This window comes from Centroberyx gerrardi, chromosome 5, assembly GCF_048128805.1.
Source record: "Centroberyx gerrardi isolate f3 chromosome 5, fCenGer3.hap1.cur.20231027, whole genome shotgun sequence".
Lineage (NCBI taxonomy): Eukaryota > Metazoa > Chordata > Actinopteri > Beryciformes > Berycidae > Centroberyx > Centroberyx gerrardi.
In genome coordinates, this window is record NC_136001.1 from 36,004,489 (window position 1) to 36,019,396 (window position 14,908).

The following is a 14,908-nucleotide window of genomic DNA, read 5'->3' on the forward strand; positions in this document are numbered from 1 at the left end:
CTGTGTTTTATTTGTTGACAGTCATTTATTTGGTTGTGTTTGCACACACTGCTGTCTGATTTTAAAGATTCGTCTGAACATTTACAGTTTCAGTTTGTTATTATTCTTCAGCAGGAGCCTGTTCTGAAAATGAAAAGTAGGTTCTGATGATGATGATGATGATGATGATGATGATTATTATTATTATTATTATTAGAATTATTATTCACCAACTGTATCTGATCTTAACTTGTCTTAACAAACTGAAGCAATGCTCCAGAGGCGGGGACACGAGTCACATGACTTGGACTCGAGTCAGACTTTTAATTGCTTGAGACTTGACTTGGGTTCTAGTGACTTGGGACTTGACTCTGACTTGTACTTTGATGACTTGAAAAGGTTTCTAAAGTCTTGACTTGAGATCTTGTGTTTGTGTAAATGACTTAGATTGAAAGTGATGAGATTTGTTCCAGCGGACGACTGAATTTAAATTCTGTTTTCTGAATTTGTATGGAATGATTGAATTTATTGAAGTTGAAACTGATTATAGAAATCAAACTCATGATGCTCTTACCAAGTTTTTATCCTATTAAAACCATATTGCATTGAAAAGTCCTAGATATTTAGTTTTCTTTAAGATATTAAATTGATACTGGACTCTTGATTTGTTCTGACTTGACTTGCTGTTCTACATTTAGACTTGAGACTTGACATTAATGACATGGACTTGACTTGAATTGATAATTTACATTTAGACTTGGGACTTGACTTGAGACTTGTGCCTCAAGACTTGAGACTGACTTGGGACTCGAGCAAAGCGGACTCGGTCTCACCTCTGCAATGCTCTGATCAAAACAGTCAGAAACCTCGGGCTCGTCTCCCTGGAGCGGACGCTGCGCTGCAGAATGTGAAACCCGATCGGCTTCTGGAAGCTCCGAGTTCCTCTGAACTCGACCTGATGTTTCTTTAATGTGAATTACATAAATCTGTTCAGCTGTGAGACGTTGCTGCTGTTTTCTGTCTTTGTCGAAACTCTCAGCACAAACACTTTGAAGGATTATTTTGAGGCGTTGCTGCTTTATCAGACAGTATGGAGAATTCTTCCAGTTAAAGGGACATTAAAGGGATAGTTCACCCCAAAGTGAAAATTCAGTCATTATTCACTGCTGGAGAAGCTGTCTTCCAAACAATTGCAGTAGATGGAGTCCAGTCCTTAAGGCTTCAAAAAGGGCAAAAAATGTCCAAAAATGGACTCAAACCCACAACCTGTTTGTTTTGTGTCTCCATGCTGTATAAATAATAGGATTAACTAACTGGAAAAGCCAGTTCTCTCTCTCTTTACATAACAGTGGAATTTGCATTAGACCTGCATTGATAACAGATCTATATTTAGAAGGAAAAAAAATAGAGGAGGATAAGATTAAATGACGCTTATCCCTGTGGGGAAATTGCGTCAAAATAAAGAGAAATAAAATCTAAAGAATAGAGCGACGGGTCTGAAACAACACAGCAGCAGAATGTGTTTACTAGAAATGAAGTGAGAAATATAAGAATAACAGCATACTGATGAAGAAATGAATGAAAGGTATGCACATATGAAACATGAATTATAGGCAGTATGAAAGTATTATTATTATTGTTATTATTATTATTATACGTATTATTAAATGCAAAGTTACACTGTACTGTAAAGTCAAAGGAACAAAACCAACAACAATCAGTTATAATAAAGGGAAGATTCAATTAGCGCCCATAGCTCGTTAAAATATAAGGTAATAAGTGAACTAAATCTGGTTAAAAGGTTAATAAAAGTTAATCTTGCATCAATATATTGCTGCTGTCTGTCGGTTCCAGACAGGAGCAGCAGAGCTGAGAGCTCAACTTGTCCTTGGATTGTTTTTTCAGTGTTTAGACTTCTTCCGCCTCCGTCATCAGAGGACAGCCGCGATTGGCTTTCCATAATGACAAGTTTGAACCGCAATTTTGATTGGCTGAAATCTCCTGTCGCCAGCAAGTTCCCGCCCACTCGCCAGCAGAGGACAGGTCAAAGATGGCGTCGCTGAGGTGTTTTCTTCGCTCCGGACGGGTATGGAGTTACTTTTATATTTATTTGACAGCATCTCATCGTGTGTGTGTCGGTAATATTCTGTCAGTAATGGCGTCTCTCCCTCTACAGAATGCCGCGTCGGTGGTCCTGCGGCGGGAATTTCACAAAACCGCGCCGGCCTCTGTCCAGGTCTGTCCCAGTCTGTCCCAATGTGGTTAGCAGCGCTAGCTAGCTGGCTGTCAGCTAGCTAACCTTCCAGCTGATGGTTATACTTGTCAAGGGCAGTTTATAATGAAAACCGACAAAGAGTGCTATGTGACACGTGTTTTACTACAGGTGTACTTCTTTACGGAGCGATAATAGGTTAAGGTTATTCAGGACGTCAGGCTCTGAGCGTGAGATGCGGGTTGTCTCATTGGATCCGGGCTGAGATGACTCCTCTTCTCCGGCTAGCTTCCAGTCCCCATCCAGTCTTTATTAAACCGAGTCCGGATCCATAAAGAGTCGTGGGAGTTTTCCCCTCATGACCAGAGTGATGTATGTGTCACTGAACCCGGCTCCCAGGGGACAGTTTAGGTCCCCGACAGGTTCTGCTATCGCCTTTATGGAATCTCCATTCAATATGTCAGTTTAATGTTGCCTTGCTTTTCGACAAACGTACATACCCGTTCGAATATAAGACTTTTCTATATTATTTATATTTCTATTTTCATAAGAGGCTTCTGGCAAATTCGGCATGTAAGTGATCCACCAAGCAGCACTTAATTTAAATGAAATATCAATGTAAGAGTTGGGATACACTGCCGCCCTCCACGGTGTGTTTGAATGACGAACCAATTATAAAAGTTGAAATTTTACTAAAATAACTGCTGCTTTGTGTATTGGATACCTGCCGAATTTTCCAGTTGCTCTCAGTGATTCTCAGTATGTCTAAAGTGAAGTTTTACCAGGTATGTACTGTATTGATATGCAAGACAACATTACATTGACGATTTTTTAAATGGAGTTTGGTGTGATGTTCTCCTCCATACAAGGAAGTGGAAAGTATTGGACTGTGTCTAATATGTTATATGTGCTATATGCAGCAGGTTGTCCTAGTAGTTTTATACAGCACAGCAGTACTGACAGTTTAATTGAAAGTTACAGCTGCTGATGTGACTGATACACAGGTTGTATGGAGATTTTACCTCCCACTAGGGCTGGGCGATATGGTTGAAATCAATATCATGATAATCATATGGATTTTTCTCTATATCAATATATATCACGATATGGTTCATGTATGCAAAATCACGTTAAATAATCAAATTAATGTTCATCTCATTGAACCGAATGGTAATGTTAGGTGTGATGTCAAACAAAACAGAAATATTCAAATAATATTCCTACCATACCTCATTTTATGAGAGTTTTTAAGTAAAATTTGCTTGTCATCATCAATTGAGACAGCAGAAATGTGTCACGATATCAAAATATCTTCATATCATCACGATATGATTCCACTGAAAGACGATAAACGATAATATTGAATTATCGCCCAGACCTACCTCCCACCGTCTTATAACTGCCTGTTTACAATCAGCCATTATTTCTGGCTCTTGTGCTGTTCTGGTGAAACAGGGCGAATTTCCTAATTTGAAGTTTGAGCTGAATAAAATGGAGCAAATGTAGAGACAGTTTGTTGTCTGTTCTGCGTCTGACCCCTAACCCTAACCCTCTGGTGAAGTGTTGTGATGATGTGAAGAAATTAGGGTTTGAGCGATATGGGTTCTTGAATATCTGTTTTGGACTGAGGCTGCTGATAGCTGATAATTATTTTTCAATATTTATCATCTTTAAATTTGAGTATTCAGCATTCAGTTTTCTTCTCTGAAACATTTAGAGCATCATGAGACACTAAAACTCTCCACTGAAACCCAGAATAACTAGTACTTCTGCTGCTTCTATTATTACTACTGATACTACTACTGCTACTACTGCTAATACTACTACTACTGCTAATACTACTACTACTGCTACTACTACTAATACTACTACTACTGCTACTACTACTACTACTACTACTGCTACTAGTACTGCTACTACTGCTATTACTACTACTACTGCTACTACTACTACTACTAATACTACTACTGCTACTAGTACTAATACTACTACTACTGCTACTACTACTACTACTACTACTACTACTACTGCTACTAGTACTGCTACTACTGCTATTACTACTACTACTACTACTGCTGTTGCTACTGCTGCTGCTACTACTACTAGTGCTACCACTATTACTGCTATTATTACTACTACTACGTTTACTACTACTGCTATTATTATTACTGCTATCACTACTACTGTTATTACCACTACTACTATTTCTACTACTAATGATAAAGCATCTTCATGTGGAATCTGATCAGAATGCCTCATTAGAATCAGTTCAGGTTAAGGGCTTCAGTATTGGGTATTGATCAGTGAATGTGTAATGAGTCAAGCTGCATCAAACCTGTCCTGTCAGACCGGAGCAGGACGTGTCGGTAACGGGACGTCCTGTCTGACAGCGGGACGGTGTCGGTCTGTTCTGAGCGTGTGTGTGTGTGTGTGTGCAGGTGACGGTGCGCGATGCGCTGAACCAGGCGATGGACGAGGAGCTGGAGCGGGACGAGCGTGTCTTCCTGCTGGGGGAGGAGGTGGCCCAGTACGACGGAGCCTACAAGGTCAGCACAACTATAATGATGATGATGATGATGATGATGATGATGATAATGATGATGATAATGAACTTTATTCATAAAGCGCTTATCGAAACATTTTTCTGTGTTCTGATAATTGATGTGAAATGTAATTAGTCGTTACCTTTTCACAGTTATCAAAGAACCGCATGATCATTAAAATGTTTATTTTCTGGAAGTCACAAAATGCAGCAAGCTAGCAAACTTGTGTTCACCAGAGGAGTCGTGTTGCATTTTGACACTTTAAGAAAAAACATTTTAATGATCCTGCTGCTGTTTGACAACCGTGAAAAGGAAACGACAAATTATTTCCACCAAATACATTTCACATCACTTATCAGAACTGACAAAACAACCACAGAAAATGTGGATTTACTGTTTTGCTCATAGAAAGTGAGTAGAGTTTCACACTGTGCAGGCGCGGCCTTTCTGCTGCGTCATCACCACTCTGATCTGTGGAAATATTTACACCAAAGTTATTTATTATTTGTTTCGTTCCTTAATAGTCAGCAGTGTTAGGTTGGCTCATCATTAGGCAAAGGCTACCAGCTCTCCCCACCCACGCCAGTTTGGCAGCCCGGCCGGTTACCATGGTTACTCCAAAACAAAAGCAAAAGGCAGAACCGAGCGTAAAGCAATAAAGCGATGCATTTAAAAGCCTGTTTTTGAATAAGCGATCGCTCCGGGGTTTTAAATCAGTTTAAATCTGATCAAGTCTTTGCTTTCAAGTCTCGGGTCTTGAAGCAGTCAAGTCGCAAGTAAGTCGAGTCTCACAGCGGACGAGTCCAAGTCTCAAGTCTACAGCTCTGCTATTACTACCACTGTTATTATTACAACTGCTCCTACTGCCGTCTCGACAGCTGAGAACATGTTCAGTGTTCATTTCCAAACTTTTTATGTTCATTTTGGAAATAAAATGTTTGGACCTGCCTCACTTTGATCTTCAGTGTTTCTTAAATCTAGAAGATCTAGTTTGTATCTCGCTCTCTTTGTTTGCGAGATTTGATTTTGGAAGTGAACGGTTACTTGAGCTAATAGACGTCCTGATTTATGGAGGTCAGGGTAACTTTCACAGTCATTTTGCGTGTGTGTGTGTGTGTGTGTGTGTGTGTGTGTGTGTGTGCAGGTGAGCCGGGGTCTGTGGAAGAAGTATGGAGACAAACGCATCATCGACACTCCGATCACAGAGGTTAGACGCAACACAGGAGATCTGACTATCTGACTGTGAACTGTTGCTGTGATGTGAGCTGCAGCAGGAAATGCATGTTGGGTAATTTCCCTGTCCCGCTGTAAAGACGGAGAGCAGAAGTTCAACTGTGTTGGTGCCAGAAGATGAAGCTGTACGGAAGAGGATTAGGGCCACATGTGAAAAAGTTATTTGAGTTTAAAGTCTGAATTCTGACTTTAATCTCAGAACTCAAATACATTTTTCACATGTGGCCCTAATCCTCTTCCGTAAAGTTCAGCTCACCACTAGCATGTGTTGTTTATTTTATACTAATGTTAATGTTCTTATAATAATAATAATAAACTTTATTTATAAAGCGCTTTTAGAAACAACAAGGTGCTTTACATAGGAAATGATCAAAAAGGTCCAGTGATAAAGAAGGGAAGTAAAAGAATAAAACAAATGTTCAAGTGTTCAAGCCACATGAGCAGTCAAGCAGTAATAAAAACATCAAAGGGTGATCAGATGCATCAGTTAGGTCTCATATCAACAGAAGTGACACCATAGATGCTACTAAATGATATTTGTGAAGCAGAATTGGATTCTTGTAATATTGGTGATTTAAGAACTGAAGCTTCTTCTACTGTTCAATAGAAATCTCTTAGAGAGTCGGATAAATCATTAAAAAGTAAATCCAAGGTTTTGAGTTAAAGGGGCGCGAGTGACATTTTCCTAATTTTATAGCAGAACAAAACCAAAACTTTAAATACCTGCATCTTTTTATTTAAAACATATGAAACGTTTAAACTTTCATGGGGAGTAAGAATCAGAAAATTGATATTTTATAAAAAGCTATTAAGTAGGGCTGCAACTAGCGATCATTTTCATTGTCATTTAATCCATCAATTATTTTAGAATCCCTAAATCCCAAAAGGATTCATTTAATAATGAGATGAGATTGAGAAAAGCAGTAAATCTGTGAAGGTGGAACCAGAAAATGTTTGGTATTTTTACTGATTAATGACCAAAACGATTCATTGATTATCAAAATTATAATCGATACATTTTCTGTCCATTGGCTAATCGATTCAGCCCAAGTAGGTCGGGCCGATTTTAGATATTATCGGATATCGCAGTATTTTCCGTGGTATCGAATGTCACTTGAGTCTTTTGGATTGTCCCCTTTATTTGAATTGAGTTCACGATGTTGTGTTGTGTTTGAGCGTCACACGGCTCAACAGCTTTCCACTGATGTAAACACATGTTGGGTCAAAATGTCTCTTCACCGTCGACTCAGCCTGTCTGTTCTGTCTGTTCTGTCTGTTCTGTTCTGTCTGTTCTGTCTGTTCTGTTCTGTCTGTTCTGTCTGTTCTGTGTAGATGGGATTCGCCGGCATCGCAGTGGGAGCCGCCATGGTGAGACACACTGCTGCTCTAATGATGAGTCAGCGTTTCCTGTCTGTATGCAGACTGATGTGATAGAGTCTATATGTATAGAGTCTATATGCAGACTGATGTGTATAGAGTCTATATGCAGACTGATGTGTATAGAGTCTATATGCAGACTGATGTGTATAGAGTCTATATACAGACTGATGTGTATAGAGTCTATATGCAGACTGATGTGTATAGAGTCTATATGCAGACTGATGTGTATAGAGTCTATATGCAGACTGATGTGTATAGAGTCTATATACAGACTGATGTGTATAGAGTCTATATACAGACTGATGTGTATAGAGTCTATATACAGACTGATGTGTATAGAGTCTATATGCAGACTGATGTGTATAGAGTCTATATGTATAGAGTCTATATACAGACTGATGTGTATAGAGTCTATATGCAGACTGATGTGTATAGAGTCTATATGTATAGAGTCTATATACAGACTGATGTGTATAGAGTCTATATGTATAGAGTCTATATACAGACTGATGTGTATCCATGCTGTTGTCATGGCATCATATCAGCTGCAGCCATACTGTTGACATTAGTGGCAGCGCAGCAGCAAGAGGCAGCTTTACTAACAAACTGCTGTTGTGCCAAAATTTGTTTCCCCTAAAAAACAGTGTTTCCCCTGGCGGAGCGTCTTCCTTCAGATCTCATGCCAGGGAAGAACAGATCAGAATGTGTTCAGTTGTTGTGGATTGTTTTCCCAGTGAAGCCCGCCAGCTGCGTCATGATGAACACGCATCAGGCCGGTTTGTGATCTCATCTCAAACCACAAAGCGTCCGTTGATCCTACAGGAAGTTGTCAGGCTCTACATATGAAGCACATTTCCTTCTATAATGGCAAAACAGCAACACACACACAGAGTCCAGAACGCAGACGGGCTGCCAGGGAAACGCGTTATTTAGGGAATTCACATTGTGGCACAACACCTGTCGACCGTGCTGACTGGCTTTATCTGGATCCAGACGCATCAGCGCTTTTGTGAATTCTGTGGCTAGTCTACTGTGTAAATGTGTCAGTATGTACTGCAGTGTCATGTTGTCCCCCCCCTCCCCCCTCCAGGCCGGCCTGAGGCCCATCTGTGAGTTCATGACCTTTAACTTCTCCATGCAAGCCATCGACCAGGTCATCAACTCGGCGGCGAAGACGTACTACATGTCGGCCGGTCTGCAGTCGGTGCCCATCGTGTTCAGAGGGCCGAACGGGGCGTCGGCCGGCGTCGCCGCGCAGCACTCCCAGTGCTTCGCTGCCTGGTGGGTTCAGGTTCACCAACACTGGACTGACTGAAGACAGATAGATAGATATACAGACGGATAGACCGATGGATAAACTGTGAAAGTGCTTTACAGAAAACAAAATAATAATACTACTATTACTACTGCCACTAGTACCACTGCTATTACTTCTAGTAGCACTACTACTGCTAGTATTACTATTAAACCTTAAATCTACTGAATCTTAAAATATTATAAAGATGTTGGTGATGATGTCACCAGCCTCCCCAGTAACATGGGAATATCTGGTTTTATCTTTTAAACACTGAACTCTTTTGAACGTGTTATTAGTAGTAGTAGTAGCAGTAATAGTAGTATTCGTATCAGTATTATCAGTATTAGTATTAGCATTAGTATCTGTTATCACAGTAGTAGTATTAACAGTAGTAGTATGAGTATCATCAGCAGTGGGTGTGCTCTGCTGTCTGCAGGTACGGCCACTGTCCGGGTCTGAAGGTCTTGAGTCCATGGAGCGCTGAAGACGCCAAGGGCCTCCTCAAGTCAGCCATCAGAGACGACAACCCAGGTGAGAGGCTTCCAGAGGTCAAAGGTCACGACTAACCCTACCTATATATGTAACTATATATGCTGGTAACTGATAAAAAGTCCACCTCTGTAGAAAAAATACAGTGTAGGTGTCACTGTTTCCAGTGAACTGTCCCTTTACCTGTGTGTGTGTGTGTGTGTGTGTGTGTGTGTGTGTGTGTGTGTGTGTGTGTGTGTGTGTGTGTGTGTGTGTGTGTGTGTGTGTGTGTGTGTGTGTGTGTGTGTGTTCAGTGGTGTTCCTGGAGAACGAGCTGATGTACGGTGTTCCCTTCGAGATGTCCGAGGAATCCCAGGCCAAAGACTTCACCGTTCCCATCGGCAAGGCCAAGATCGAGAGGCAAGGTGAGACTGGTGAGACTGGTGAGACTGGTGAGACAGTTTTCAGGTCCGGTACCTTGATTTTGATACCGATAGAATGAGACTTCTGTTAAGCCTTACTGCAAGTGACAAGAAAACCACTAAATAAAACCTTCACATCAAAACAAAATTCAAACATGGAGAGAGAACAGAGAGAGAAATGGGGAGCTTTTATTTATTATTTTATTTTATAAGTTCAGCTTCCATGCACAAGATGCTTTTACACTGGGGAAAGATCTTAGCTAGTACGCAGACGCAGAAAATCATCTTCTTCCAGAATTTAAAAGAGGAAGAAAAAAGAGGAACAGTGTGAAAACGGCCTGAGAGCAACAAGGAAGTTCAGGTAAAAAGATTCAGTAAGGACGAGTCGGACGGTAAGGAGAAGACCGAGAGACTCAAACTGTGTTGAGTTGTGTCATTGATGTTTTCTTGAACTTCTCTTCCTCCTCCTCTCTTCTTCTCCTTCTTCTCTTCCTCCTCTCTTCTTCTCCTCCTTCCTGTGTTTCAGGAAGTCACATCACTCTGGTTACTCACTCCCGGTACGTCAGTCACTGTCTGGACGCCGCAGCCGTCCTCGCCAAGGAGGGAATCGAGTGTGAGGTAGAGGAAGGTCCTGATATCTGGGCTGAAGACTCCCATTAATACCTGATGAAGAGGATCAGTCAGCTCTGCTAACTCCTGTTGTCTGTCTCTCTGTCTGTCTGTCTCTCTGCCTGTCTGTCTGTCTCTCTGCCTGTCTGTCTGTCTCTCTGCCTGTCTGTCTGTCAGGTGGTTAACCTGCGGACCATCCGTCCTCTGGATGTGGACTGTATTGAAGCCAGTGTGATGAAGACGAACCACTTGGTGACGGTGGAGGGAGGCTGGCCACAGTTTGGGGTGGGAGCCGAGATCTGCGCCAGGATCATGGAGGGTAACGGCTAACGAGCTAACCAATTAACTCACCAGCTAACAAGCTAGCAACCCAACACTACATTTTACACTTGTAGCGTGTAGAGTCGCAATTATCAAATCTAGGATTTAGTAAAGGTATGAAAATATGAAACTTTGATAAAGATATCAATTTACACTCGTAAGGGGCACCACCTTCGTAGATGAAGGACCTTTACTTATACTAATCAGTCATCAGTCTAAAGATCGTGAAATCTTTTCAATACAGGGATTACTTTACTCTGCAAGTAATGAAACACATAACAACTTCTCTGTAATAAATGGAAATATTTATTTAACTATTCAAGCATAACAAATTCAATGAAATAAGCAATATAAGGCACGTATATTGATCACCAGAATGAAGCACGGAAACTATAGACTAAACATAGACATGAAATGCAATGAAACAAATTAAGAATGAAAGGGAAATGATAATGAAATATGGGAATAAGAATTGGCAGCAGTAAATGGAGGTATGTATGGATCAATCAACCAGAGAAATGAGGCGGAACGCTACGGGGCAACTAGACTATAAAAGCCTTTAAACTTTTCCTGATCTATTTAAGTAATTTGAATCTAAGCTGTTGCATCAACTCTCAGCAGTAAAGACGTGGATAATCAGAGCCTACTTTGTTCAGTTGGGAAGTCCTGCCGGGTCGGGTTGTCTGGTCCCGCTGAGCTCGGAGAGACGGGCTCGGCGTGGCCGGTTACCTGGCAACGGCAGACGCTGGAACAGCTGGTCTCTGACGTGTTATCGTCACGTCGAGGCAAGCAGCGCTACCGGCTTTTCACAGGTGTAGACAACAGGCCTCTCTGGATGTGGAACACTGCGGCGATGTTGAACCAGGGTTTGGCTGCTGGTCTTGGAAGAGTTGACGTTTCTAGCTCTTCTAACTGTTATAAAACTAAATGATCTCGTTCCTAAATGGCTTCGAAAATGATCTTTGCTTGGCCGAGCGTTGATAACTTCTTAACTATTAGACGCGAGGTTCAAACTTCTTGTACGCGATTCTTAAGTTCATCTGGAGAAGACGTCTCTAACTCCAGGTTCAAACTCTTAAGTTTCAGCTAAAGTCGAATTGTAGCTAAATTGTTGGTCTTGGCTTCAGCAGGTTTCTTGGCGAGGGCAGAATGTTGAACTGTCTGAAAACCCAGATAAGAACATTTTATAGCTCTTTGAATTCTCAGGCGTGGTTTGCCATGCAAATCACGCTTCGCGCTCTTTTTCTGTTTACTAATTAATTTCTTTGTTTGAGAAGATTTCACCCCGAACCGAGAGGGAGGGGGGAAAGGAATGCAAGAGGAATCATTCCTCTAGTCTATTTTATTTTGGGATCTATTACTAAGTGACCCTAATAAAGATTCCTTTTAAAACACTATGTCGGTATTTTACATCTCCACCAATTACTGTTGTCAATTGATCGAAATAATAAAAAACTGTCGACTTACATTCAAACTTATATAGCTAGCACATCAATATAAGGACATCAAATAAACCTTCCTGGTACAATCTGTGGCTATAAAGTCTTCATCAAGTTGACTCATATATGTGACTTGTGTCTCTAACTGCGTGATCAATATGAGAAAAACAATTTAAACATTTAAGACATTTGGACGCACTGACATTTTATACGGACCTGTCGTTGCTATGAATGACCACAAGGTGGCAGTGTAGGACCATGAAAATAGTCTCTGGATGAATATCTGAAACAATTCAATCATTTAACGCATCATGGTCTATGCATGTAACTTTAGCTATTGAACATCTTCAACATATATATGGGCCTATAGTTAACACATCTAGTATACTTCAAACTACAAAATAGATCCATTAAAGACATTGGGAAAATATAGTTGAAAGTAGGTTTTAAAGGAATGTGAAAAGGGAAGAGATTTATGACTGTCCTGAGTCAGAGAGGAGGGGGGGGGGGGGGGGGGGGGTAGTGATGAGACTCTGGTACTCCAAATGAAGAAAGGAGGGTGATTCCCTATATTCAGATGTGTGAGAAGTATGGATGTGTGATTGTATAGTTCATTAGTATTCCTGAGCTCTTGAGTCCTTCTCCTCCTGATGGCTGAAAGATAAAGGTCGTTAATTGTGGAATGTGTGATGGCGTTTCAAACCTCTTCGCCGGGTTGGTATCCTGTCGTTAATTTCCTGAGCTGTCCTGTAGAGACATCTCTGGCTGGCATAGACTCAACTCCTTGAGCCATGGACTGTGTCCATTCGACACCTTTATGGCCACTTGTTGTGATAGGCCATTTGGTGTTGATTCAAGAAAGCAACAGAAAGGTTGTGGGCTTTCTGCAAATGTCTCCCTGGTATCGCTACACACTTTAGGCCGTTATCTGACTCTCTTAAAGGGTTCTAGTTAACCTCCAGTCTGTATTTAAATGTCCCACATCATGTACAGCAGGACTCCCTCTCCTCTGTGATGATAAAGGAGTTGGATGTGTATCTAAACATGGTGAAAGTATCAAAACTAAATCCACACAATCCATATTAGAAAAGCGAGCCTCTAAACGAGCCGTTTGGACTTCCGTAACTTTGCGGCGTCACAAAGGTTCGCTCATTATCATTTCTGTAAGAAATAATAGACTAACAAAGTGTTTTTTTCAAAGCGGTCGAGCGGTCGTCATTGTTTATTACCGGAGAGTTTTCCCTACCTGTAGCCGCCGGGCCGCGGCGTCTCACGTTTCGCTCTCGAAACGGTTAGCCGATCGGAACGGAGGGTCGTTAATATTAATGAGCCTTAAAGACACGGCGACAGAAACGGCCTGTTCTTGGTAAGGCTCAGAGAGATGCTGGAAAATGAACGTGGAGAAATGGATTGAGAGTGTTTTTGGTTCATGACACCACACACACAGCTTTGAATGGACAGAAAGACACAAAATAAAACTCTGGACAGTAGAATATGGAGCTTTAAGGGTTCTAGTTAACCCCGAGTCTGTATTTAAGGGTTCTAGTTATTAATGCTGGCTAACGAGAATCTCGAGAATTACCACTCACATCTAATCTGCTTTAGGTGAACTTGCCCTTTAACCTCAGTGTGTGTTTCAGGTCCGGCCTTTAACTTCCTGGACGCTCCGGCCATCAGAGTGACGGGCGTCGACATCCCGATGCCGTACGCCAAGATCCTGGAGGACAACAGCCTGCCGCAGATCAAAGACATCATCTTCTCCATCAAGAAGACCCTTAATGTCTGAGAGGACAACATGGCTGCCGTGCACGTGCACACACACACACACACACAGCACCTGGGTTTAAGCTCTGTAATCTTTAACTAAAGCTTGGCAGATCTGATGTTTCCACGTGTGGAAATACAAAACCAGATTTCATGTGGTTTCTCCATGTTCAGACGGCCATGAGGAGATCAGGTCTGGACAGCAGTGTGTGTGTGTGTGTGTGTGTGTGTGTGTGTGTACATGTGTATGAAACGAGGCAGCCATGTTTCTGAGCTCCAGACTCGGTTCAGCCTGATCTGCTCCTGGCTGTGTGAACGGGGGAAAAATCTGCTTTTTCCTGTTTACACCAACAGCGGAAACATCAACATCTCAAAAATAATCCTGACCAACCAAAAAAATGTAAAATAAAAAAAATCTCCAGGATGTAAAGTTGTATTGGAACGTCGACAGTTCCTAGATGAAATGCAGAACTGTTGAAGTGAGACTGTGGCTGACGCAGGAGGTTCGCTTGGCAAGAGCCACGGAGCCGCAGTGTGGCTCAAACATGGCCGCCGCTCAAAACTGCAGTGGCCAAACAGTGTGTGTGTGTGTGTGTGTGTGTGTGTGTGGGGCGGGGGGGGCTCTGGCTGATCTGTCCACTCCTTCCCTTCAAAACGAACCTCTCTCCCTCTGCTTATATTTCAGTATTTTCTCTTCTAACCACCAAACCAAGTCTGTAACGGTTTTAAAAAGCACTTGCACTGACTCGGGTTCAGTTCTTAAGGCAGCGTTAAAATAAATCACCTTATCTTTGCAGTAGAGATGATGGAGGAGTCAGTTTGAGTATTTATTGTAGCTGCATTGTACCGACACCATGATATTTTTGTTGCTGTAAATGGCTCTGTTACAGAAATAAAGCCTGTTCCACCCTGTCCACTGCTGTCCTCTGCTCACTGTACTGCAGCTACACCACACGCCTCTGAGTTACTGCTCAGGGTGTAAACAGCATGATATCAGATTTATTTATTTTTTTTGTGTTTTTTCCAAATCCGATTTGTGTGACGGCATATTAGGGATATTGTAGGTGATTTTTTTTTTTTTTTACCTCAGCTGGGGGGAGGTGGTAATATTCTGAGAAAAAATAATTTCTGAGATTTAAGTCAGAAATTCTCAATTCTGAGAAAAAATAATTTCTGAGATTCAAGTCGGAAATTCTCAATTTTGAGAGAAAAAACAATCTCAGAAATTTAGAGTCCTGTTT

The 14,908-nt window shown here is 41.5% G+C and overlaps 1 protein-coding gene across 1 annotated transcript; it reads left to right on the forward strand.

Annotated features, from left to right (window-relative positions):
- Positions 1-1,998: 1,998 nt before the first annotated feature.
- Positions 1,999-14,579, forward strand: pdhb (pyruvate dehydrogenase E1 subunit beta). Its single transcript, XM_078283814.1, has 11 exons — positions 1,999-2,065; positions 2,156-2,215; positions 4,630-4,737; positions 5,879-5,941; positions 7,300-7,335; positions 8,438-8,628; positions 9,081-9,175; positions 9,427-9,537; positions 10,061-10,152; positions 10,321-10,462; positions 13,544-14,579. The coding sequence occupies exons 1-11, from the start codon at positions 2,030-2,032 to the stop codon at positions 13,687-13,689; spliced, it is 1,080 nt and encodes a 359-aa protein (XP_078139940.1). The 5' UTR covers positions 1,999-2,029; the 3' UTR covers positions 13,690-14,579.
- Positions 14,580-14,908: the final 329 nt, after the last annotated feature.

Excerpts from the sequence above, each read along its gene's own strand:
- pdhb (XM_078283814.1), top strand. The coding sequence starts at position 2,030 with ATGGCGTCGCTGAGGTGTTTTCTTCGCTCCGGACGG. Across the intron at positions 4,738-5,878 it reads AGTACGACGGAGCCTACAAG|GTGAGCCGGGGTCTGTGGAA; the intron begins GTCAGCACAACT and ends GTGTGTGTGCAG. Across the intron at positions 9,538-10,060 it reads GGCCAAGATCGAGAGGCAAG|GAAGTCACATCACTCTGGTT; the intron begins GTGAGACTGGTG and ends CCTGTGTTTCAG.